This window comes from Coturnix japonica, chromosome 5, assembly GCF_001577835.2.
Source record: "Coturnix japonica isolate 7356 chromosome 5, Coturnix japonica 2.1, whole genome shotgun sequence".
NCBI lineage: Eukaryota > Metazoa > Chordata > Aves > Galliformes > Phasianidae > Coturnix > Coturnix japonica.
In genome coordinates, this window is record NC_029520.1 from 17,285,521 (window position 1) to 17,307,087 (window position 21,567).

Here is a 21,567-nt window from a genome sequence, read left to right on the forward strand (position 1 = left end):
AACAATCCTTTCCTATTGAAATACATACAGCATTTTTGACTTACAGTGATGGATATCACGTATTATATAACACAGCCAACCAAAACCCACAAGACAGAGAGAGAACCAAGTTCCAGGGCAGCTGATGCTTTATACAGCTCTCCCTTTGAATAAAGATGTAACATACAACACATGGTTTAATTACTTTATTTTTTAAAAAAATCCTGTCAGAAATATAGCTGTGTATTAATTACAAAATATATTAATCTATTGATACTTTAAAAGGAACAAGAGTACCTTAAATTCTGTTCAAATGGAAACCAATACAAACTTTTAACACTGACCCCAGAATAATCTCTTGCATCTATCATTAAGGTACTTGATGATGAGAGTCTCTCTAGAGAAGAGCAGAAAGGCCACCCTGATTTCTTTCATTAGCGAGTTGAAGCCCTCGCCAGCAAACACAAACAGGCATAACATGAGACCACTTCACAAGGTAGCTCATGCTATCTGAGCTCCCACATATATACATCACATACCAACATTTTCAGTACATTTTTCCCTGCCCTGCAGGGGAAGACATTCAGAGGCAAAAAGAGAACACATCTGCAATATATTACAACTGGAAAATGTGCCATAGCAGCTTTGCAAATACATGTACTAAGAGTCTGACTTGAAGCACATTCAAGATGACAGAAATTCAGAAGACAAAGAAGCTAAGCCCCGTACTGAAACACCTTGAGATCCGATAATGCCACAAAGCATCACGAGTGGCAGAAAGGTAGAGAACCTAATTCCTGAAAGAACTAGACAGGAAACTGACTGAATACTCCTATTTTTGTTTGTTTCAGGTATGACTCTCAAGGCTGCCCGCTATTCTGCTTCCATTTTTAAAGGAGTTCTCAGCCCACCCCACCATAAAGATTTCTTAAAATAGATGATCAAATTCTTAAGGTTGGAAAAAAAAAAAAAAGGCTATTTAATTAAGACTATTTCCATATGGAAACCGAGCACCTTTGTACTAACCTTAGGAAAGTGTGAATAAAGGGTCAGAGTCATGACAAGTACAGTGAGATGGGATCAATCCAGACTCTTCAGTTTTTCCATTGGCTGCAGATGCTGCTCTTATTTGAAAGAGAAAGCACTGGAACTGCAGTTAAAGGTGGGGAAAGAATGAGGGAATGGAACTAATACATAAGTTAATGTTTCATTAACATTTCTCCTTCAGGGCAGAAGTAATTAATATTTAGCACATTAGCTGTCAAAGCTTCGGTAAAACTCTGGCATTATGGTAACTTGGCATCACTCAGAATTCTACTTGATAATAACAAAGCAGAAATGAGTAGAATAGCAGCAGTGACTCCAGCATTCCTACTTACATGGTCAATACATGCTTTCTATTGTGCTTTCTATTTGCTATTGGGTTGTGCTATTGTACAGTGTTAACCTGAATCATTTAAACATCTGAACCTGCCACCACACTGAGTTTCCTCCTGAAGCAGAACTATACCTAATGTAGCAGGAAAGGCTCAAAGCAAGAATTCAGTTTGTTGTAGTTGAAAGTTTCCTACACAAAGCTTCAAACGGAAAGTATTAATGCACTTAGTGAGTCTTTGTTATAAACTCTTAGAGCAGACAGGGCCCTTTTGTTAACATCACCAGGGTAAGGAACTGAGAGCTGCTTCCTGCTACTACTTAGCAGTCCTTCTTCTGCCTTTCTCCACCAACCCACCCAGAAAGAGGAGAACGGTGATGTTTGAGTATCTTGGAAAATGATGGGTAACAAACAGTTCAAAAAGGACTACAGAACTGCTGTGAAGCGTAAAGAATTGTCTTCTGGCTACTGCAGATCTGAGTACTGTTACATGTACTAAAAGCTTGTCAGTGAGAATGGCTGAACTACCACCACTGGTTCCACTGTGTCCCCAGTTAAAGAATTCAGATGGTGGGATGAGACTATGCAGTATGAAATTGACTTAAGAGGTTTAAATAGACAGATGTAAAGCATGGAACTTTTCCTGTTACTGAGTAATATAAGATATAACTTGTCCTCCAAATACAACAAATATACTAAGTCACTTGCGACTGTCACAATTCGCCAGAAGTTCAGCATTCAGCAGCAACAACACTTAACTGAACAATCTCTCTGCAGTTATTAGGCTCTATCTGCAAAATGAATTGGTTCATTGCATCCAGCTGAACAAACCGGTAAAGGTAGAGGCCTGCAATTTCTAAGCTCCTACAAGGAGGTGAAGAAATCTCCCCTATCACCGTACTTTAGTTTTTGTTCCTTAGTCCCGTGTTTATTAAGTATACGCACTTGCATGCACTTTCCCAATGATGATCCCCTTGAGGTTGCTTTGAAGGGGCCACATACTTGGGCTGCTTTTCAGTGCCTTTTAAGTTGCAGCATCCTGAGTCCTGACCCTATTTCACAACTTTTTTTTTTTTTTCCCCAGAAATAATGGAAAAGAGATGCTCCAGTACGGCTTACTGCTTTACTCTGCCTTAGGCCGTACACTTCAGTTAGGGAGGAAGACTTCTCTTTGCTGTTTCTGAAGGAAAAGATCCATGCTTTATCAGTACTATGGTAAATTATTAGCACCAGTGAACTTACCTGTTCTGCTTTGACTGGTCAAAACTAGGATTTATATGGCATATAAATAAAAAGTAGAGGAAACAGCAACACATGTAACATGAGGAAGCTCATGAATCCTTGAACCAGTGAACTTAGTGTTTGGTTAAAGAGCTGTTACGGAAGACAGGTTTTTTTCCTGAGTACAAACAGGACTGCAGGTTTTCCTTCACACTAATTAATAGGCTTTTCTTCTCTCCCAAAGTGTTAAGGAGGCGCAAGGTCCTATTGTCTAATGGGACAGGAAATGGCCACAACAGCTGTAAGCTGATGTGGCCAGCTGTCCACTGAGTATTAAGAGATTACATAGTTAATATTACCCAGAATGTCAAGGGAAGGGATGACTCAGATGCAGATCCCAAGTTCAACAGTGCTTCAAATGTAGGCTTCAACAACAACAAAATAAAACAACAAATTCTGCAACCTTGCCTGGTTACTGTATACCTCTGCTCATGTACCTACCCACCTCCTGACAACACCTCTCAGTCTAATGCTACACTTACCTCTAGTGACAATAATTAAGATTCTGGGCCTGGAACACACATCACATACACACACTTAGGAAAGTCTGGATCAGAGAGCAATGGGGAGTAGCACTTTAGGACCATCTTACAAATATTTCTAAGAGCTTGGCTCTCTTAGCCTTCCTCACAACACAACCACCTGCCTTCAGAAATTCTACTATCAACCTGATACTGATGCACAACTTCTAACTGTAGCAAAGGGTCAAAGCATCTCACCTTGTTACGTCAAAGCCTTAACTTGACTTCAGATTTCAAGAGAAGCATAGTCAATTAAAAATCCTAGGTAAGTCAATATAGAAACCATCTCATTCAAGACAAAGCTTTCCCAAACTCCATGAAAAAAAAGCCCAGCCCTCATCTTTATTAATTTACCTACGTATGATTTCCCTGCTGCAGAATCTACTCCAAAGCACTGAGCTGCAAAGATTTACAGGTCTTTTCTGATATGGCTCACACTTGCCAAACAGAAATGCATAGGTACTTCAGTAGGATTGTACTTCAGTAGGATTTTCTTGTAGGCAGTTTTGATTAACCACACTTTTAGTTAGCTTGCTACAGAAGAGCTTACGACTTTAATAGAGAACAATTGCTAGTATTCAAACATGTGACCTCATAGAGCTATTCAGGTGAAGATCAACTGTGGTGGCATTTACAATCTTATTCATTCAGTCTATATGGACAATGGAGCGTGCATGTATCTGTGGTGGAGGAGTATGACCAGGGCTCCATGAATCCGCTTAAGACTTGGTTACGCAGCTCCATCGGTACTGCGAGCTTGAAATCCTTCCCTGCGAAGGCTGTTTAAGTCGAGACGTGTTAGAACTTCACAGCGCACCAGGAGGGTATCATCCTTTACAAAGGTTCTTTGCTTCAAAGTTTGCAGGTGCATGAAAGTCACATAACCAAAACCTTTCGGATTACGGGGAATTGTTGGTCTCTGGAAGGCTAGTAACTCTGGCTTGGCTTCCATCACTTCTTCATGATTCTGCCTTTCAGGGCCTTCCGATTGATCCAAAATAGAAAGTCGTATAGTGCCTTGGAAAGGCCAAGGCAGATGGCTGTCATATTCTCCTTGCATCGTGTGGACAAACAGAGATATAAAATTAGCACACCGCTGAGCATTTGGTAACTGGATATGCAGGCGCAAACACAGCTTGTAGCCAGGTTTTCCAGTATAGAAGCCAGGACTGTGCATCACAACAGGTCTTTCTTCTTCCTGGGCTTTCTGAAGTCCACTGAAGTTCTCGATCTTCCAGATGTAAATACCATTACATTGTTGTGCCTCCATTTCAGTAATCTTTCCCTCCAAATCTCGGATAGTACGTTTGAGTTCTGCCATGTGAGTGTTCTGTGTCTCCATCTTTGCAATGAGTTCTCTGATTTGGTGATCTTGTCTCACCAGACGACCTTCCAATTGCTGAATAGTTTCTTTAAAGTTTTCAACTTCTGGATTACAACTATATGGGGCACGTGTCACGTGGGAGAAGAGGGCAGGCTCAAACGGTAGACCGTTGATAAAGGGTACAGGGTTTGTAGCAGTAACACTGATACTTTGAATGCTCTGAGCCATCATTCTCATGTGAACCTGAGTGAATTCCTGCATGTGTCGTGCCAGTTCGTTCCTCTGCATCTAGGAGTTAAGAGACATAGCAGTAAGAATCTATCACACACTGATCACACCCTAAATGTGGTGCTAAGAAGAAACATAAATAAAAATCAAACAAGTCCTGTAATAAGAGAAAAAAACAGAATGCAAGTGAAAGACAAATGATTAGCCAAACCAGCAAAGGTGAAGTGAGTACCAACAGAGGGCTTCAAATTCAAAACCAGTTACAATAAATGAAAAAAATACATTCAAACATCAAGGGACAAATGCTGTTTGACAAAATATACAGCTAGTGAAAAAGCATCAGCAACAAACAAGTATCTGTGTGCTAAATCAGCATTGCATTTCCTTTGTAGACTTGCAGAAACAGCTCTCTGGTACCAGATGATGAAGACCTTTGAGAACTGATGGCAAGAGGATGAGAAGGTTAATTTTCAGAGTAATTGCACAACAAGAAATAAAAATATCCAGCTGTCGTGGCTTTATGGTTTTTATTATCATTATTTCACATCATAACATCATATAGTGCACCAGGAGTTAAAGAGTTAATGCTCCAATTCTATGGATCGTGGATAGTTCTAGGTACCTGGTATTCAGAAGAGAAGAACAACTACAAACTACATCCCCCAGATGACTGTGCTGTTTACTGTTTAGAGGGAAAGATAAAACCATTCACATACCACAAGGTGGCTCCTTTTCCCCTTCTGCTTGGCCTGGCTAGACACCTCACCTCAGCACTAAGTGTGTAAGGCCTTCAGACATTCTCATTTTATTTGATTTATTAGCTTCAGTTCTAATTATATTGTATAACATTGTATCATAGTGTATTAGCTTGCATTCTGATATTTTATTTAGTATATTAGCTGGTTTCTCCTCTGATTGTTGCTGCTGTTTTGTTTTTAGGCCCATCTCCATACCCTTTCCCCTTTTTAGTTGTCAGCAGGGACAGGGAGGTGATTTTCCCTCTCTACTCTGCCCTCATGAGGCCCAATCTGGAATACTGCCTCCTGATCTGGGGCCCCCGTACAAAAAAGACAAAGAGCTGTTGGAGAGGTTCCAGAGGGCCACAAAGATGATCAGAGGGCTGGAGCACCTCCCCTATGAAGACAGGCTGAGGGAGCCAGGCCTGCTCAGCCTGGAGCAGAGAAGGCTGCAGGGTGACATTATTGCAGCCTTCTAGTACCTAAAGGGAGACTATAAACAGGAGTCAGTTCTTTGAAAGGGTAAATAATGGCAGGACAAGGGGAAATGGTTTTAAGTTGAAGGAGGGAAGATTTAGGTTGAATGTTAGGGGGAAGTTCTTTATCAAGTAGGTGAGGTGCTGGAACAGGCTGCCCTGTCCCTGGAGGTGTTCAAGGCCAGGTTGGATGGGGCCTTGGGCAGCTGGGTCTAGTATTATATCTGGAGGTTGGCAGCCCTGCCTACAAGCAGGGTGTTAGAGCTTGATGATCCCTTCCAACTCAAGTCATGCTATTATTCCCCATTTCCAGGGTATGAGTCTGTGCATCCTCTCTCCCTGCTAGTCACAGAACCAGCCCATAGACCACTGACACCAGATCATGTAGTTTTGGAATTTAATCATATTTAAAACATTTAAGTCTCTTTTTTTTTTTTTTTTTTTTAACCAAACCTGACAAATTATAACTGTATCTGGTCAGAACTTTGTAAGAAATGTTTGAAGTTACTTCTCTGGTATAAAGTTGAGAATACATTCATGAAATAAGATACATTCATCAGGTACATCATGCAAGTTCTCTAAACTTGAGAAAGGCTTTTGAAAGACACTGGATCTACATGCAAATGTTTTAGAATTAGAATGCCTCCAAACTCCATCAATCACTGAAAATTTGGGTTGGTAGATGAGACAGTAGGAACAGACAATCAGCCATGCAAAATACCTGCAGCTCATGCTTCTGACAAGGCTTACCTTTTCAGGACACCCAAAGGCACTGTAGAAACATGGTACTGGGGCAGTAGGACAGTCATTATCGTAATGGTTAGGCATCTAAAAAAATCAGATTTGAAATGAGTTTTCCCAACAGGAATATTCTCTTTATAACACTGTAAAAGCTCAGCTAGCCCTACTTTAGTACATGTACTTGAAATAAAAATCAGTTTATTCTCATAGTGTTTATTTGATAAATAGCCAAATGTTAAACAAGAGTGTGTAGCTAACAATAAAAATTCAACATCCTCCTTACACGTACTTCACTATTTCACTGACTTAATACTTATCACGCATCAGACAGTGTTAAGAGTTCCTCTCTTGAGCACAAGCCTTTTGTTTTCAGCCTATACTCAAGCTAGATCACAGTCCACTACTTTCCTTTCTGAAGCACTATTTACATATACTTATAAATAGCTGTGTTCTCTTCCTCATTATCTTCAATAAGACCACATTACCTCAATCTTCCTTACAGTCCCTGTCTTACAGACCCAGTTATTGCTCCAAATTCTCCCTGTTCATCCTCACCCCAAAAAGCTGAACAGCTTCAGATGAGGCCCTGCAACCCCTAACTAGAACAAAGGATAATTTCAGGTTTCTCAGGCCAAAGACTGTTCATAAGCTCAATACAGGTCATCTATTAACCCATTTTTTTGCATTCTCTTGTTACATAGTTTCACAGTTCATTATTTAATCTGAAGTGATGCTTGCCTTTTAACAGCACTTAAATCAGTATTACACCTGCAGCGGATGCAACTTTTTTTAGAGATGGGGAGAGATTTAACAGCCAGGAGAGAAACCATTTCTCCAGATTTCATTTGAGATTGTGAAAAACACAAAAGCTGTTCTGTAAAGAAGTGGCTGCAGCACAGCTACCTTGAGGACAAACATGCTTGTATTTACTTAATATATTTGCTGATACTCTGCAGAGAACACCTGCATTTCTAAGTACAAAGCATCAGGCCTGGATAAAGCACATACAAAAAAAATGTAGTTTCTTACCTGCTGCCTGATGAGCATTGTGTTGCAATATTCACAGAATACATTGGCAAGAGGGCAGGTTTGGTCATGAAGCTGTTAACAAACAGCAGTAGAAGAAAACAAATTAATAACATTACGCAATTTAAAAGAATGCTAATCACTTCTGATGAGACATTTTAAAGCTGAATGCAACTGAGAAAAAAAGTTAAAAAAGCAGAGCTAGGAGAAAAACTTTGAAGTGATCCTGTTCTCATGTCTTCGCAGCAGGTATCCTCAGAAGATCACTTCCTGATCCTTTCTGCCAGGTATACAAACTGTAAGGGTGGGATACTGTTGTGTATATTACTTGCCAGTAGGTACTGCCCCTATCTGATGAGGAGGCCGAAAAGCAACAGCTGTTAGACATCTTTTCACACTTCAGGGTTCCCAGATAAATGCCTTGGTGTTCAGAGCTTCTCACCTAGAACTCCTCTAAACCAAAGCTTTTTTTCTTTCTACAAGACCTGATGTCACATTTTATGAGCAAACCCATATGAATGGAGGCTGAAAGACTCCTGCTAAGTACCTCTTTATCTTCATAAGCCATAGATGTGGCACAGTTTGGACAGCAGACTTGACGCCGCGGACACTCCTGTGTCATGTGCTCTTTGAGGTGGTTCTTCTGAAAGGCTCCTTGGCACTGTGGGCATTCCACAGTGGTGAAATCACAATTCATCTGATGCTCCTGAGCAAGGACAAAAGAGAGATTTGATACTGAAAACAAGTGCTGATTTGTCACCTGCTTTTCAGATAAGGCAAAGCACAAGAAGAACTAACAGCAACCCTTCCTCTTTCTTTCCAAGAAGACCCCTATATGCACTTTACCAATGACATGTCCATGTTCTATGGCCAAGATCAGGACTTCACATATTGAAAGCTTTCATACTCAGCTTCTTGTTTTTTCCTTTACTCCATGGGTTGTTTTTTTTTTTTTTTTTTTTTTTTTTTTTGAGAATCACCTAATTACAACTATATGCTCAGCAGAACAAAACCAAATGTGCAGTGATAGGCTTGAATGATTGGAATCAGTATGAACAGGTATGACCCCTTATGTTAGTCTGAACTTCTCATCCATAAAAACAAGGTTCTGTATTGTCAGAACTAATTCTCACCTCTAAATGCCTCAGCTCCATCTTCATACTGCAGCCCTTGTTGGGACACTTAACCGTTAATGAAAGGATTTCCCGCTTAGCAAAGTTGTCTGGAAAGAGTTGATTTTCAAGTAGAATTTCATTGTCCACTGGACATTTGTGCCCCGCATCTCTACAGTGCCAGAAAGAAAGGAAAATGATTGAGTTTCTTTTGCCCTTAATTTAAAATATTTTTATGCTACCAAGACATTAACAGCCAGGTAACAACACGTGAAGAAAGTCCTGGAAAATAAAGGCATTTATGTGACAGTTACTAGAAATTATACTACATCGGTTAGAAAAACTGACAGCATAAAGTTTCATTTGATGTAGTACTATTGAGATCACAGAGCTGTTCTAACTCAGTAGCTTTTAACTGCCCAAATGACATGAGAGATACCCTGCAAATAAGCTTGCAGAGGATGCAGAGAACACAAGAACTTTTGACCTTGTTTCTGTGAGTATCTCACACTATTCCAAAACAGTCCTTTAGAAATTGCTAGGCATTCTCTTCCTTTCTCACTTTATGAGCAGCCAAGGAGATCATTGCTGGGATAGAAAGCAATTTTTTTCTGTGAAATAAGTTAATCTGGAACTTTCTGAAGAGCTATTTCTGCTTTTTTGTACAACCATTCAGTAAGTTGGGCACCCTTCAATTTATGTATTTATACAGCAACGTGTGTAAAGAACTCCTGACACAGAAGTTACCAAGAACTATGAAAACAGTGCTGGATTTGCATATTGTACCTGAAGCCTTTATGACCAGGCAGTCTTTGCTAACTTTGCTTTGGTGGAACTCTGGAGTCCAATGGTGGAGCATTGGTTCATGCAACTTGCACAAGGAAACTCACAGCCTGTTAACACTTCATAAGGCTCTGACTGCTTGCATGGAGCTGCGTTTGGGGAGGGTCAGGTTGGATATCAGCAAAAGATTCTTCATTAGAGGGAGGTCAGGCACTGGAATGGGCTCCCAGGGCTGTGGTCTAAGCCCCAAGCTGCCACAGTTCAAGGAGTATTTGGACAACCACATAGGGTTTGAGTTTTGGGTGGTCCTGTGCAAAACCAGGAGTAGGACTCGTTGATCCTTGTGGGTCCCTTTTAGCTTGGGATGTTTTATGATTCTATTTTTTTCCTCAACTGGAAATAGCAATAATATGGAAAAACCCACGGGGTGGGAAAATGTAAGAGCACACTTGTGGTGCTAAGATCAAAGGCCAGTTTGTTATTACTGCTTGCAAGTGTGAGGGGAAGTAGAACCCCACGTGCTTTGGAGGACAGGAGAGAATTTGTGTTCTTTGCTGGAAAAGGAAATAATTGGTCAGCACTTCATCAGTAATGCTGCCAGAGGAAGTGGAGGGTAACAATCAGAGTTTAGAAAATGACAATGAACTTCCTTTCCTAGGTTTGGCTTACAAGAGTTGCTCTCCACAAGTCTGACCATCACGCTCATAAGCAAATGGAAAAAAGACAACACCTAGCAAGCCGCTTCATTTCACAGCTCCCTTAGCAACACGTTGATCTTTATCACAGACCAGAAGTGTTCCCCCACATCACACACAATCTACAGGCAGTCACTTTTTTGACAGCTTGGTCACAAACACCTCGCTTAATGCCGTGCAGTGGTAGTTTGGTAGGCCTGCTGGTACAGCAGCAGCTTGACTTCCACACACGAAAGATAAGAACATATTCATTATAGATAACAATTACCAGATCTCTTGTTTAAATAAGAAGCAGTTTAAGAGTAAAGTTAAGAACAAATGGCATTTTCTATAAAAAGGTAGAAATAACTTAGCTTGAAGAAATATCTGCTCTGTGATTAGCAACTAGTTGGTTTAGCTTAGACGCAAAGCAGTCTGTGTATATTTTAATAGGAGCCACGTGAGTTATCTAATGAACTGCTAGCACCCAAAGCTTTCACTGCTGCCCTTTCTCAGCTTGTAATTCACTGATCTGATAAAGACAGTTCTGAAATTTGGCGAGCCCCACTACAAGCCCTAAGTTGCTTTGGCATACAACGAAGGAGGAGAATAAAATGAAGTTTAATTAGCTATTGCATCTGAATTTAGTTTTCCTAAAATTTCTTAACTACTTTGTAGGCAGCAATGTTTGTAAACTATTATTTGTAGTTACTAAAGCAGATAAGCTTCTTCACTATTGTGACTCACTGCACTTTAAGGCACTTCAGGCTGCCAAGGTTTGCTGGGAAACAAATGCTTACTGTGATCAAATCCATCTGGTGTAACCGTGCCCCTTAACATTACAAGATCTAAGACTTCAGCGCTTAAAAGCTCTCCTCCCCCTTATTCTTTTGATACAATTTTTTTGAGCTGCAGGTAGTTTCTTCAACATGGGCAACTACAACTGTTGTCTACGTCACAAGAAGCATCTGCTCAACAACTACCTGTCCAACCACCTTGTATCACTTAATCCTCAGTGCTCACTCAGACTGTACAGCAAGGAAGCAGAGATGAAAGATTATCACTTAATGAAAAAAACAGCACTCAAAGTAAAAATCACTTTCCAGTCCCTTTAAATTCTATACAAACTTCTCAATGACATCCATTAATACTGTATTGCAGACACCACAAACTCCAAATAACTGTTGGACTGTGGATACTACAGTGACAGTCCAAATCAATAGCTAAGTCTATGCATCCCAATTCAACACCTCAGAACAGTCTGGCACTTCTTCCTGGCTCTGCTTTCAGAAGTGTTCTCTGAATCCCAAAGACAGATGCTGGTGGGGAATGAGGGAAAACATTTACTGTTATCGAAACATCTGAAATATCACAGTGATGATCTATAGCCTCCAAGACAAGGAATGCTCACCACTCTTGCTTAGCATTCACTGAAATCGCCAGTAGTAATTTCAGAGATTAAGTACAACAGGGAAAAAAAGCATACAGAAAGGAAAAACCTCCGGTTATTGTTTATAGATCCAAACCTTTGAGCAGAACAGATACTCTGTTAATTAACAGAAGAGAAACCATTTCCTACACCTGAGGTTTAAGAAAAGTTCCTCTACCTGTTATGAGATGCTCTGTTCTGAACACAAGCTTACTGCAGTTCCTCACTAAACACAATGGTCAGTTCTACCAGTGGCCATCTACGTAGCTCTGCAGCAGGAAGATTAGAAAACAGGATCACTACAGAAGATAGAAAAGACTGGAGAGAAGAGACCCAGTTTTGGTAACTTTAATATGATTATCTTTGAAATGACTGGTGAATAAAGATTTCTAACACTAAGTACTGACTAATGTAGGCAACATCCTCCCGTTCAAAGGCTTCCAGATTTCTTATCTTTTGGTTCTTCCAGCAATTCCCAAGTTAATGAAGAATATAAAAACTACTGCAAAACAAGCACCAGAAAGCACAGGATAAAAAGACAAGAAATAAGGAATTCCACAATGTAGCAGCTTCTATTAGTACGGGTCTAAATTGATGCTTACAATCACACATGGATTTATGCATCACAACCACTTGAAATAATTAATGATTAAACATGTGAAGCAAAGGCCAGAAATTGAAGCCACCTGATTATACATAGAAAACTGGGTACATACATGGATACCTAGAGTTAAAACTGACAGGTTTAGTTTCATTTTTGCTTTCTTCCATGCTCTTGGCTGACATGAACGACATTGAGTAATGCAGATGGTTAATATCTGACTTATTTTTTCCTTTCTCCAGAAGTAGCAACGTAGCAAATGAGGGAAGAGACCAATGAAATGGGGTGATTTCATGGCAAGGCTACTGGAGAACTGAGCATCTCTGAGCCTCCACTGCAGCACACACAGGGGAGTCACTTTTCATGTGTGAACAACTTTGATACTCTGCATTTTCTGGATAATGAACTTGCATCCTTTCCTCAGAAATGCTGATGAAACTCATGTTAAAAAGCTGAGCTGCAAACAGAGTTTCAGGTTCTCTAGAGAATAACCTGCCCTTCTGCTGTCATAAGTAGGGAATGCTGATGAATTAGGTTCATCTTTTACTGAGCTCCAATAGTTTCCTCCTCCATCTAAAAGGGACATTGTGAAGAAATACATTAGTATCAACCAATGCAGAAACTACAGAGAAGCCCATAAAATAATGCCTTCAGAGAACATTGTTGCTGGCATGCTATTAATTTAGTGAGCTAAAAATGATGAGCTATGGATAAAAAACAAACAAACAAAACTATAAAGTATAGAAAGCCAAACAAGAAAGTATTGCCTATTTTGCATGCTAAAAACAACTGTACACAGAAAATTAAAATACATTTTAAAGTAACATTGAAGACAGTCTTATTTTATGCACAAAGGCATGCAAAGTAATTTGGGAAATTAACCAATTCCATATGTGGGTCACACACTTAATACTCCTACTAAATCACCTTGACATTTGAGCTAAGGGACTGATCCACAAGTAAGAAACCTGGCTTGGGTAATGAATTAAAATATAGCAATATCTAACTTTCTATCAATGTTGTTTAATACTCACTGGTATAGGTGGGACAGTGATGACCGTACTCCACATTTGAGGGAAGTACAGTCTACAAGTCAGCATGCTCTCTGCCTTCCCTTCCCTTTTCAAGCACTCAGCATTACAAGTTCAGCCTATTCTTGCCTCCATAGTTCTCTCCCATCCCTCCATACAGCAGTTTCCTCTCTCAACTCTTTGTTCCAGACAATTTCCTCATTATGTTCTACAGTCCTACAAGGAAGCACATTGCAAGGGGAGAACTGAAAGCACAAATTGCCACATCTGCGCCAAGAAACCACGCTGTCAGTAGCCGCTTGTGGTTACCTAAACACTCAGAGGTAGAAGACAAGGTTTACAATCCTGGGCTGAAGAGGGGACCTAGTAACTGTGTCTGAATCCTCCAAATAAGTCATTATTTTTAATGAATATCTGCTCAGTCAAGTGACTTCTTAACAACAGTTTCCATAAGTTTGCCTTTACCTTATTGATTTGACAATGCAGCCTTTGCAGAAACGGTGACCACATGGCGTCTGCACTGCTTCCCGAAGGGCCATCAGACAGATGGGACACTCATATTTACTTTCCAAGGGTGGGTCGAACTCCACATCGTACCCCTGTGTCTCCTCTGTGAAGGAGCTGGACGGGTTGCCTGTCCCACTGCTGACGCTCACGCTGTCTTCTTTTGCTCCCCCGCTGCAAGCGCTGGCCATGGCTGCACAGCAGCCGCCATCCATGTCTCGGGCTCCACAGCTGTTATCACTGTGCAGCAGGCTCATAGCAGCAGGTCAAGTGCCGCAAAGAACGCCCTGCAAGGTGACACAAAGATGTGTTAATTTAAAATATTCATGACTGGAAGGAGAGATCTTGGAAAAGATTCAGCTGTGGCCACAGGCACTGGAGCAGTGCTACAGATTTGGTTCTCCACACAACCACTGGCTTTGTTTCTCCATGACGTACCTTTTCATACTCACCTCATAACACATAAGGAGGAGCAGAGCATCCTGTCACTTGAAAAACTGACACACACACGCACATCCCTGCCACTTGATTCATCTGACTACTTGATTTCTGTAAACACTGCCTCTCCTTGCTGCGCCTACTGAGAAAAGCCTCTCTTCCTATGGCACTATTTTCTTTTACAGCACTCAAAGAGTTTCCACAAAAAGCCCTGTAATGGAGTGCAGCAATATTTCAGCTCCATATTTTCCTTGCACTGACAGATGTTATTTAATATTTTCTGTATACAGAGATTTGCAGTACAGGTTTCAATTCAGTTTAGGTGCAAATGCACAGATAAAAGGTAGGTCTGGGCAGCCACACAGAGCAAAGGAGGTGCCACAAACGAAATGCAAATGCACAGTATTGCTGATAGTACTTCAGAACTGTCAGGAGGACTTGAAATTGAGTAAGAAGCTGTGCAGAAGATAAGGCTAATAGTTCTGCAGCTCAGAATGTTATTTACCAGCCAGCAGTGCTCAAACAGGTTTTGTGCTCTGCCGTCCCTCTTCCGGTATAGGTGGGAGGGAGGGCAAGTGACAGTGCTGTAAGAATGTCAGATAAAAATCACATTTCCCTGAGGAGGAGTGCATGACATGGCCAGGCCTGTATTTTAAAAAACATCCCCGTCCCCCTGTGTTCACTGCAAGACTATCACATCATTTGCAGCACATTCAGGGTGGAAAAATAAGGATCAGCTCACAGCTGGGCTGCAAGGACTGTTGGCGTGTATCACTGCTACAGCATCCAGGGGCAGCGAGGATGCAGAGTGAGGGTTAACCTAACCACAAGCTCAGAGCATGGAACTTCTTGTCTTTATCAGAACTAGAGCATCACAAGACATTTTAACAGCATTCACAGATAAAGGGAGGATGAGACATAGATTATTTTATTTGGGCACTTACTACATGACACCTAAAGACTCCATCAACAGAAATGCTGATCATAAGAAGCCTCAGCTAGAAGCCTGTGAACACACACATTGTTACAGACACGCGCCTTAGGCCACCTGCATGATGATAGCCTTAACTATTGCAACACCATCATGTTAACAGTATAAGAGCTATTTTTCCTCCATGTATTCAGACAGAAAGAAACTGAAGGTAGATCTACAAAAAAAAAAAAAAGAAAAAGAAAAAAAAGGCCAGCAGTCCAACAGGCAAAATTAGCAGGTTGCATATACAGGTTATACACATTATATACAGGTTAGGGTTAGAATCAAAACGTAACTACTTCTGTTGTGCAATACTTCCCATTTCACTGAAGCACAGTGCAAACAGCATCTGAGAGCAGTGCTCCTGGCACAGCCACGACAGCATTATGGTACAGAGTCTCAAAGCAGCACCCAGGACAGGCGTGAAGCAGCCAGACTGCTTACTTCATGCAGAAGCCATCCCAGCACACAGCTGCCTGGAGCTGCATCCAAGGGGTAAAGTTCACTCCTTTACTCCTTTTCTCCGTCCTTGTGTATTATCCCTATACATTATCTAACACAGCAGCCTTCATAACTTTTATGTAAGTGTTGTGGCAGAGGATGATGAGTCCACATTTCGTGGGAAAAAAAGCACAGGAATTAAGTTGGGCCAATGGAATGTGAAGGTGCCTACGCAAAGTTAGAATCCACAAGCCAGTATGGGAGTGGAAAAACCTCACATTATTCCATACCACAGGGGGATATTCAGTGAGATTAAGGGAAAAGGAACACAAATCCTTCAGCAACATCACAAAGGAATTCAGGAAGTCATGAGGAGGAAAATATCACAGCTTTACCCCAGTTCAGTTGTCACGTTAATTGTAGAGTGAGCTACTCTTCCCTTAGGAGGCTTCCAGAATAAAACATACTGTTTGAAATACTGTTCTTGTAAGGAAGATCACATCATCTTACTCAAAAATCTCAACAGCCGTAGATTTAATAACTGTGCAAGTGATGTTTCTTGCTTGTCTCTTTCTACAGTCAGAGCAGGTATGTACATTGAGTCTATGGAAACAGAAATCCTACACCAGAGTCATTCTAGTGCATGAGTCAGTGCAACCAGCCAACATCCCAGCCTCACAAAAATCCCCCTGTTCAGTGATACACTCTGCTCCCACATGGAGACTTTGGTCTGTATATGACCAAAGGGTGAGCAAAGAAGAAGCGCGAATCTCATTATCTGCTTGTGCCCAAATTTCCCAACCTGTAAAGAGGAGGAAATTTAAATAGGGTGATTAAGAGGCAGATCTTGAGTTTTGCTCATGTTTTTCATAAAATGTGTAATAGGATTCCTCCTTCTGCTCTGCTCATTTTCACTTCATTCACTCATTTCACCTGGGAGGAAATTCTGTCCTCCCCATGCATTTATGGGCATGGGGCACAGGTTTCCTAACCAAAGCCCACTCAGCCCTCTCTCAGATTAGTCAAAGCCTAATTACCTCTTCACAGCTGAAAACAATTCCTGCACAGTCATTCAGGGCTGTAATATGAATGCCCTCTTGTTGCACATTTTGTCCTGCAGAAGTTTCAAACAAATGTAACTATATTAAAAAAAGATATTTTCTTTTATCTTGTCTATACCAAAACCTTTTAAGTCCGTCCAGTTTACTGATATCAGTAGCATAACACATTAAGTACCCTGGTAATCAACCTAACAGCCTTCACTTTGAGGAACAACTGAAGTTAAACCAGAGCACCACAAGGGCAATTCCAGTCCTGGTTAGCATGAAGTTTCTCAGTCAGAGAAAACCCAAGCTCTACATTTGCCAGTGCAGCTGAAACACCATTTCCCAGCACTGGGAAGTCCCATCACACTCACTGGGCAGAGAGACAGCAGGTTTTAGCTTGCACACACCAGGCACCACAAATCCCTGGGCCACCAAAGGTGTTCTTTTTTCCCCTGTAATGCCACAACTTTGTATTGTTTGACAGAAGACAAGAAGGTGCTTTCCAGGCTAACCAGTACCGTCAGGCTGTCTGATCATTATTTATGCTACAGGACTCCAGAATGCTCCATCTGTAATGATTCAACTCTCAAGACCCCAAAGCAGACCGGACACAGGTAGGGCTATGGAGCCCCCACGCTGCTTTTCTAAATAAATCATAATGAAACCTCTCTTCAGCACGGAACATGCTCTGCATTGCTATTTACATTGTTGCATTACAAAGCAATAAGGTTAATCCGTGACAACACAGTCAAGTCAGAGAGGCAAACTCCTGCAAGCATAACGCACATTATGATTCACATAAACAATTTCAAAACAGAACTAGAAGCCTTCCATACCTTAAATTATTGTGCGCAATGAAGCTCTGCAGTCTGACTCGTGAAGTCCCACAGTATCATGGAGTTTAGTCAGGACTTTTACAGATTATCTTGTTCCAGCAAAGAGCCACAGGCTTCCTAAATCAAAGGCTACATTGTACATGAGATACCTTCCAACTGCCTGCAAAATTACACTCATTGGGGTAACAGGAGGGGAAAAGACTAGGCATCGTACCCTGCTTACCCAAAACGTGAGATGGTATCTCCACATTTGGCAAGCACAGAGGACCTGCTAAACAGGGAACTTACAAATGATGATACAGAAAATGTTGAGTATTATTTACTAAATATTGAAAACAATTAATTTCAGCATGACCTTTCCAAGAAGATTCCTATCAAGTAGCCAAGAAAATCAGCAGAGAAGGCTCTTCCAATTCCCTTTCCTTACTTGAAGTTGTAAACCTAATGAAACTGCTTTCAGCTCAGTTGGGACGAAGTCAGCAGAGGGCAATGCCTTCAGTGTCATGCAAACAAACCGCAGGCAAAACTTTGCTTTTTTTCTTCTTCTGGCCCGTTAAGAACAGTTCTGTACATACAGATGCATGAGTCATACAGATTTCTGGGTCAGACCAGCAGAGTGACTCTGGCTGATTTGTTTATGAAGCAATACTTGCAACTCCCAGGCAGATTAATCAATGGTCTGACAACTGATAAGCAGTATTTGCATTGTTAGGTGTACAACTATCAACACCGTGGCTCCAAGTTGGCAAAACACATACAATTACACAAGCTTATTTTAATTAATACCTATAAAACACTTTCATTCCAAAGCTATCAAATGGCAAGTCAAGTAAAAGCAACAGGAGATTCATGCAGAACTCAAAACTGTGAAAAACAACTTCTGGTTTCTTCTAAAAACCTGCAAGGGTTCTGCTCAGATGCTGCCACAGCAGGGTCAAAGCAAACATTAGGACAGAAAGTACTTCAAGAAAAGGCAGGAAAAAATATGGCTAAGAACAAGCATCATTTCTGCAGAGCCTCCAAACTGGATTTTATTATCATCTACATCTGTTGATGCTTGTTAGCAGTCTGCTTGTAGCTAGCATTTGTAAAATGGTTTGAGACATCGGGAAAATAAGCAGTGAACTGAGCACACATTCTGAAACAGCTCAGGCATTTCCCCTTTCCACTCTGCCCCACGTTCACTTTTCTTTTTGATGTGCCTTATACTCAGAATCTTGCACCCTTAGTTTTCCACAGACCAACTTTTTATACTTGCTTATTTAACATGTGCTGCAGAGATGCAAAAGTTACCCCTACTCACATGTTAAAGTCATGGAAGTCCAACAAGTGAAGAAAAAGCACATTTATCTCAGCCATTTTCTCACCCCGAGGTTCTAGTATTTACTGAATATGTTTTCTTAAATATAGCACCAAACCTTCAAAACAGAAAGCAGCATTGCAATGCTAGAGCACTACAAACCTCAAACCACCACTTGCACACCTCGACTTCTCATACAGCAGAGCCTGCCGGAGCTCTGCAGCTCTCCAGGTACTTGGAAAAGCTGGAGGAGATACAGCACCCCAAGCTATACCCAGAGCAATACCTGCCAGGAAAGAAGTCACCTACTTGCTTTAATCAACAGACTTCTGGGACTCCTTTTTTGATAGCAGTGGGCTGTGGGGCTGTTTTTCTGTCCCCTTTGTAATTAGGAAGGTGATACCATTCAGCTGCAGGTGCTAACACAGCTGGTGGCTCATGGCTTCCCTGCCAATAGCAACAGCCTTCGGCCTCCAGAACTCCTCAGAAGACAGAGCTACTTTCAGTGAGCCCAAACTGCTGGGCATAAGGGGTATAATTAGAACACTATCCTCTCACCTACAGAGGAGAGAAGCCTGAGAAGATTCACAGTTACCACTCTAAACCAGTTACACACAGATGGAAAGCTCTACTGCAATCGTAACTTCCTACTTGTACTCATAAGTGTGCTATAAACGTGAAGATCTGCCAGCCTCTAACATAAGAGGGAGGCTCTTAGTTTCAGAAACAATGATTCCCGCCGGGCCCTATTACAGAGCCTTCCAGCTCCTTGTCACACCAGGTCCCTTAACCGATTGTCTCCGTTTCACAGCCAGAAAAGCGGCGCCCACCCCTCCAGGCCCCACAGAACCCAGCGCTGAGCGCGGCCCCACCACGTACCTGCCGGCCCAGCGGCCCGGGCCCAGCCCCCAGCTGCGCGCTGCCCCGGCACGGGGCTCACTTTCGGTTTCGGCGGAGCTCAGCCCGACGTTCAGCCCGACGTGCCCCAGCCACGGAGCCGCCCTCCTTCAGCACCGCGGCTCCCGCTGGCGAAGCCCGAGTGACGGAGCGCACTCTGGCTGAGGACCAGCCGAACTCACGCCGCCCCACAACGCCCAGAGCCCCGTCCCGCAGGCCCCGAGCACCGCGCTCTCAAGCTACCGGTGTCCCACAGCGGGATGCAACCGCGCGGCGCCCTCGTCGGCCCCGGTCCGCCGTAACCTCAGCACCAGCCGCCACTCACCGCCAGCCTCGCCGGGCGCCGCTTCCGCCTTCTCCTCGGGACGAGCCGGGGCGGCGGCCGTCTGGGCCCGAACCCGCTGCAGCGCCTCCTGCCGGCCCGGTGGGGTCACCAGCCCGAGGCCTGGGGCGCTGCTCCTCCTTCCGCTCCGGCCGCCAATGGAAGGATCAAAGCACGCCGAAGTGCGGCGTGATGTGAAAGATAACAGTGCTGATAGGAGAGCAGGTGCAGGAAGCATTGATTGGACAGGGCGTGACGTGATTAGGGAAAGCCATCCCAACTGGAAACAATGCGTTGCAGCCTAGAAGCATCGGAGCTTTTCAGTTAAATCTTTGTGGCACCTGCGCTGTACGAGCTATTTGTTGGTAGCAGCCCCTCGGTGCCGTGGCCAGGCTTGCTTAAGGACATAGTGCTACCTGCGGCAGTGGGGATGTTGGCTTTTCCCAGTAGCGTGTGACAGTGGGTGGCTCTAAGGAAGTGAAAAACTAGGACGGCACGAATGCAAACACAGCTTCGTTTCCCTAAACACAGATGGGGGAATTTCACTGTGTGCATCTGTGCCTGTCCTTGGCAAGTACCCAAGCCTAGAGCGTGTTAACTCAGGGAGCACTACTCCCTGATCCGGGGCCCAGATCTTAGTGAAGTACTGGTCCATGGAACACTCCTGGGCTTGTCAAAACTGCCTGTCCATCCTGAACACCAGCTGATGTGGGCAGGAGGCCAATATTGCCCACTAAACTATAGAATCATAAATTGTTTTGAGTTGACCTTTAAAGGTCATCTAGTCCAACTCCTCTGCAATGAACAGGGATACCTGCAGTAGAGGTGCATTCAGGTGCTCACAGCCCCATCCATCCTGACCTTTGTTGTCTCCAAGGATGGGGCTTCCACAATCTCCCTGGGAAACCTGTGCCAGTACCTCACCACCCTTACTGTAAAAGATGTATTTTTCCTATCTAGTTTAAATCTTCTTTTTGTTTGAAAACATTTCCCTTTGTTGTGTCATAGCAGACCCTGCTAAGGAGTCTGTCCTTTCTTTCTTAAGGCTTTCTTACAGCCTTTCTTTAGACACTGAAAGGCCATTGTCAGGTCTTCTTTGAGCCTCTTATTCTTCAGTTTGAACAGCCCTAGCTCTCTCCACCTGTCCTCACATGGGAGATGTTCCATCCTTTGGAGGCCCTGAATCCGGCCTTCTGAGTGTCACTTTTGGCCATCAGATTATTTGTTACTTTTTTTTTTTTTTTTTTTTTTTTTTCCCAGGTCTTCTGACATACCACAAGAAACAAATAGTTATATTAAGAATAATTTAACCAACTTTGTGACCCTTGGCTGGACAACTGGCTGAACTGCAGAGCCATCCTTATTCCCTGTGGAGTGGGAAAACTACATGTTATTTTCATCATCTGTTAAATGAGAAAATGTATAAAAGAGATATGTTTCAATGGTGCTTTCTGCGGCAAAATCCCACCATTTTTAGTCATATGTTAGCTAG

At 42.4% G+C, this 21,567-nt stretch overlaps 1 protein-coding gene across 4 annotated transcripts; it reads right to left on the reverse strand.

The window, feature by feature from the left end:
* Positions 1-170: 170 nt before the first annotated feature.
* TRAF6 (TNF receptor associated factor 6) lies at positions 171-20,191 on the reverse strand. Of its 4 annotated transcripts, none has more exons than XM_015864210.2 (7): positions 20,079-20,191; positions 13,784-14,109; positions 8,822-8,972; positions 8,236-8,394; positions 7,692-7,763; positions 6,672-6,749; positions 171-4,768 (listed from the first exon to the last, which is right to left on the reverse strand). In XM_015864210.2, exons 2-7 carry the CDS (start codon positions 14,077-14,079, stop codon positions 3,887-3,889), a joined length of 1,638 nt encoding a protein of 545 aa, XP_015719696.1. In that variant the 5' UTR covers positions 14,080-14,109; positions 20,079-20,191; the 3' UTR covers positions 171-3,886. The 4 variants fall into 4 exon arrangements, with proteins under 4 accessions (XP_015719696.1, XP_015719697.1, XP_015719695.1 ...); XM_015864211.2 differs by having other exon boundaries at positions 20,069-20,155; XM_015864209.2 differs by lacking the exon at positions 20,079-20,191 and adding an exon at positions 19,736-19,868.
* Between the last annotated feature and the right edge of the window lie 1,376 nt (positions 20,192-21,567).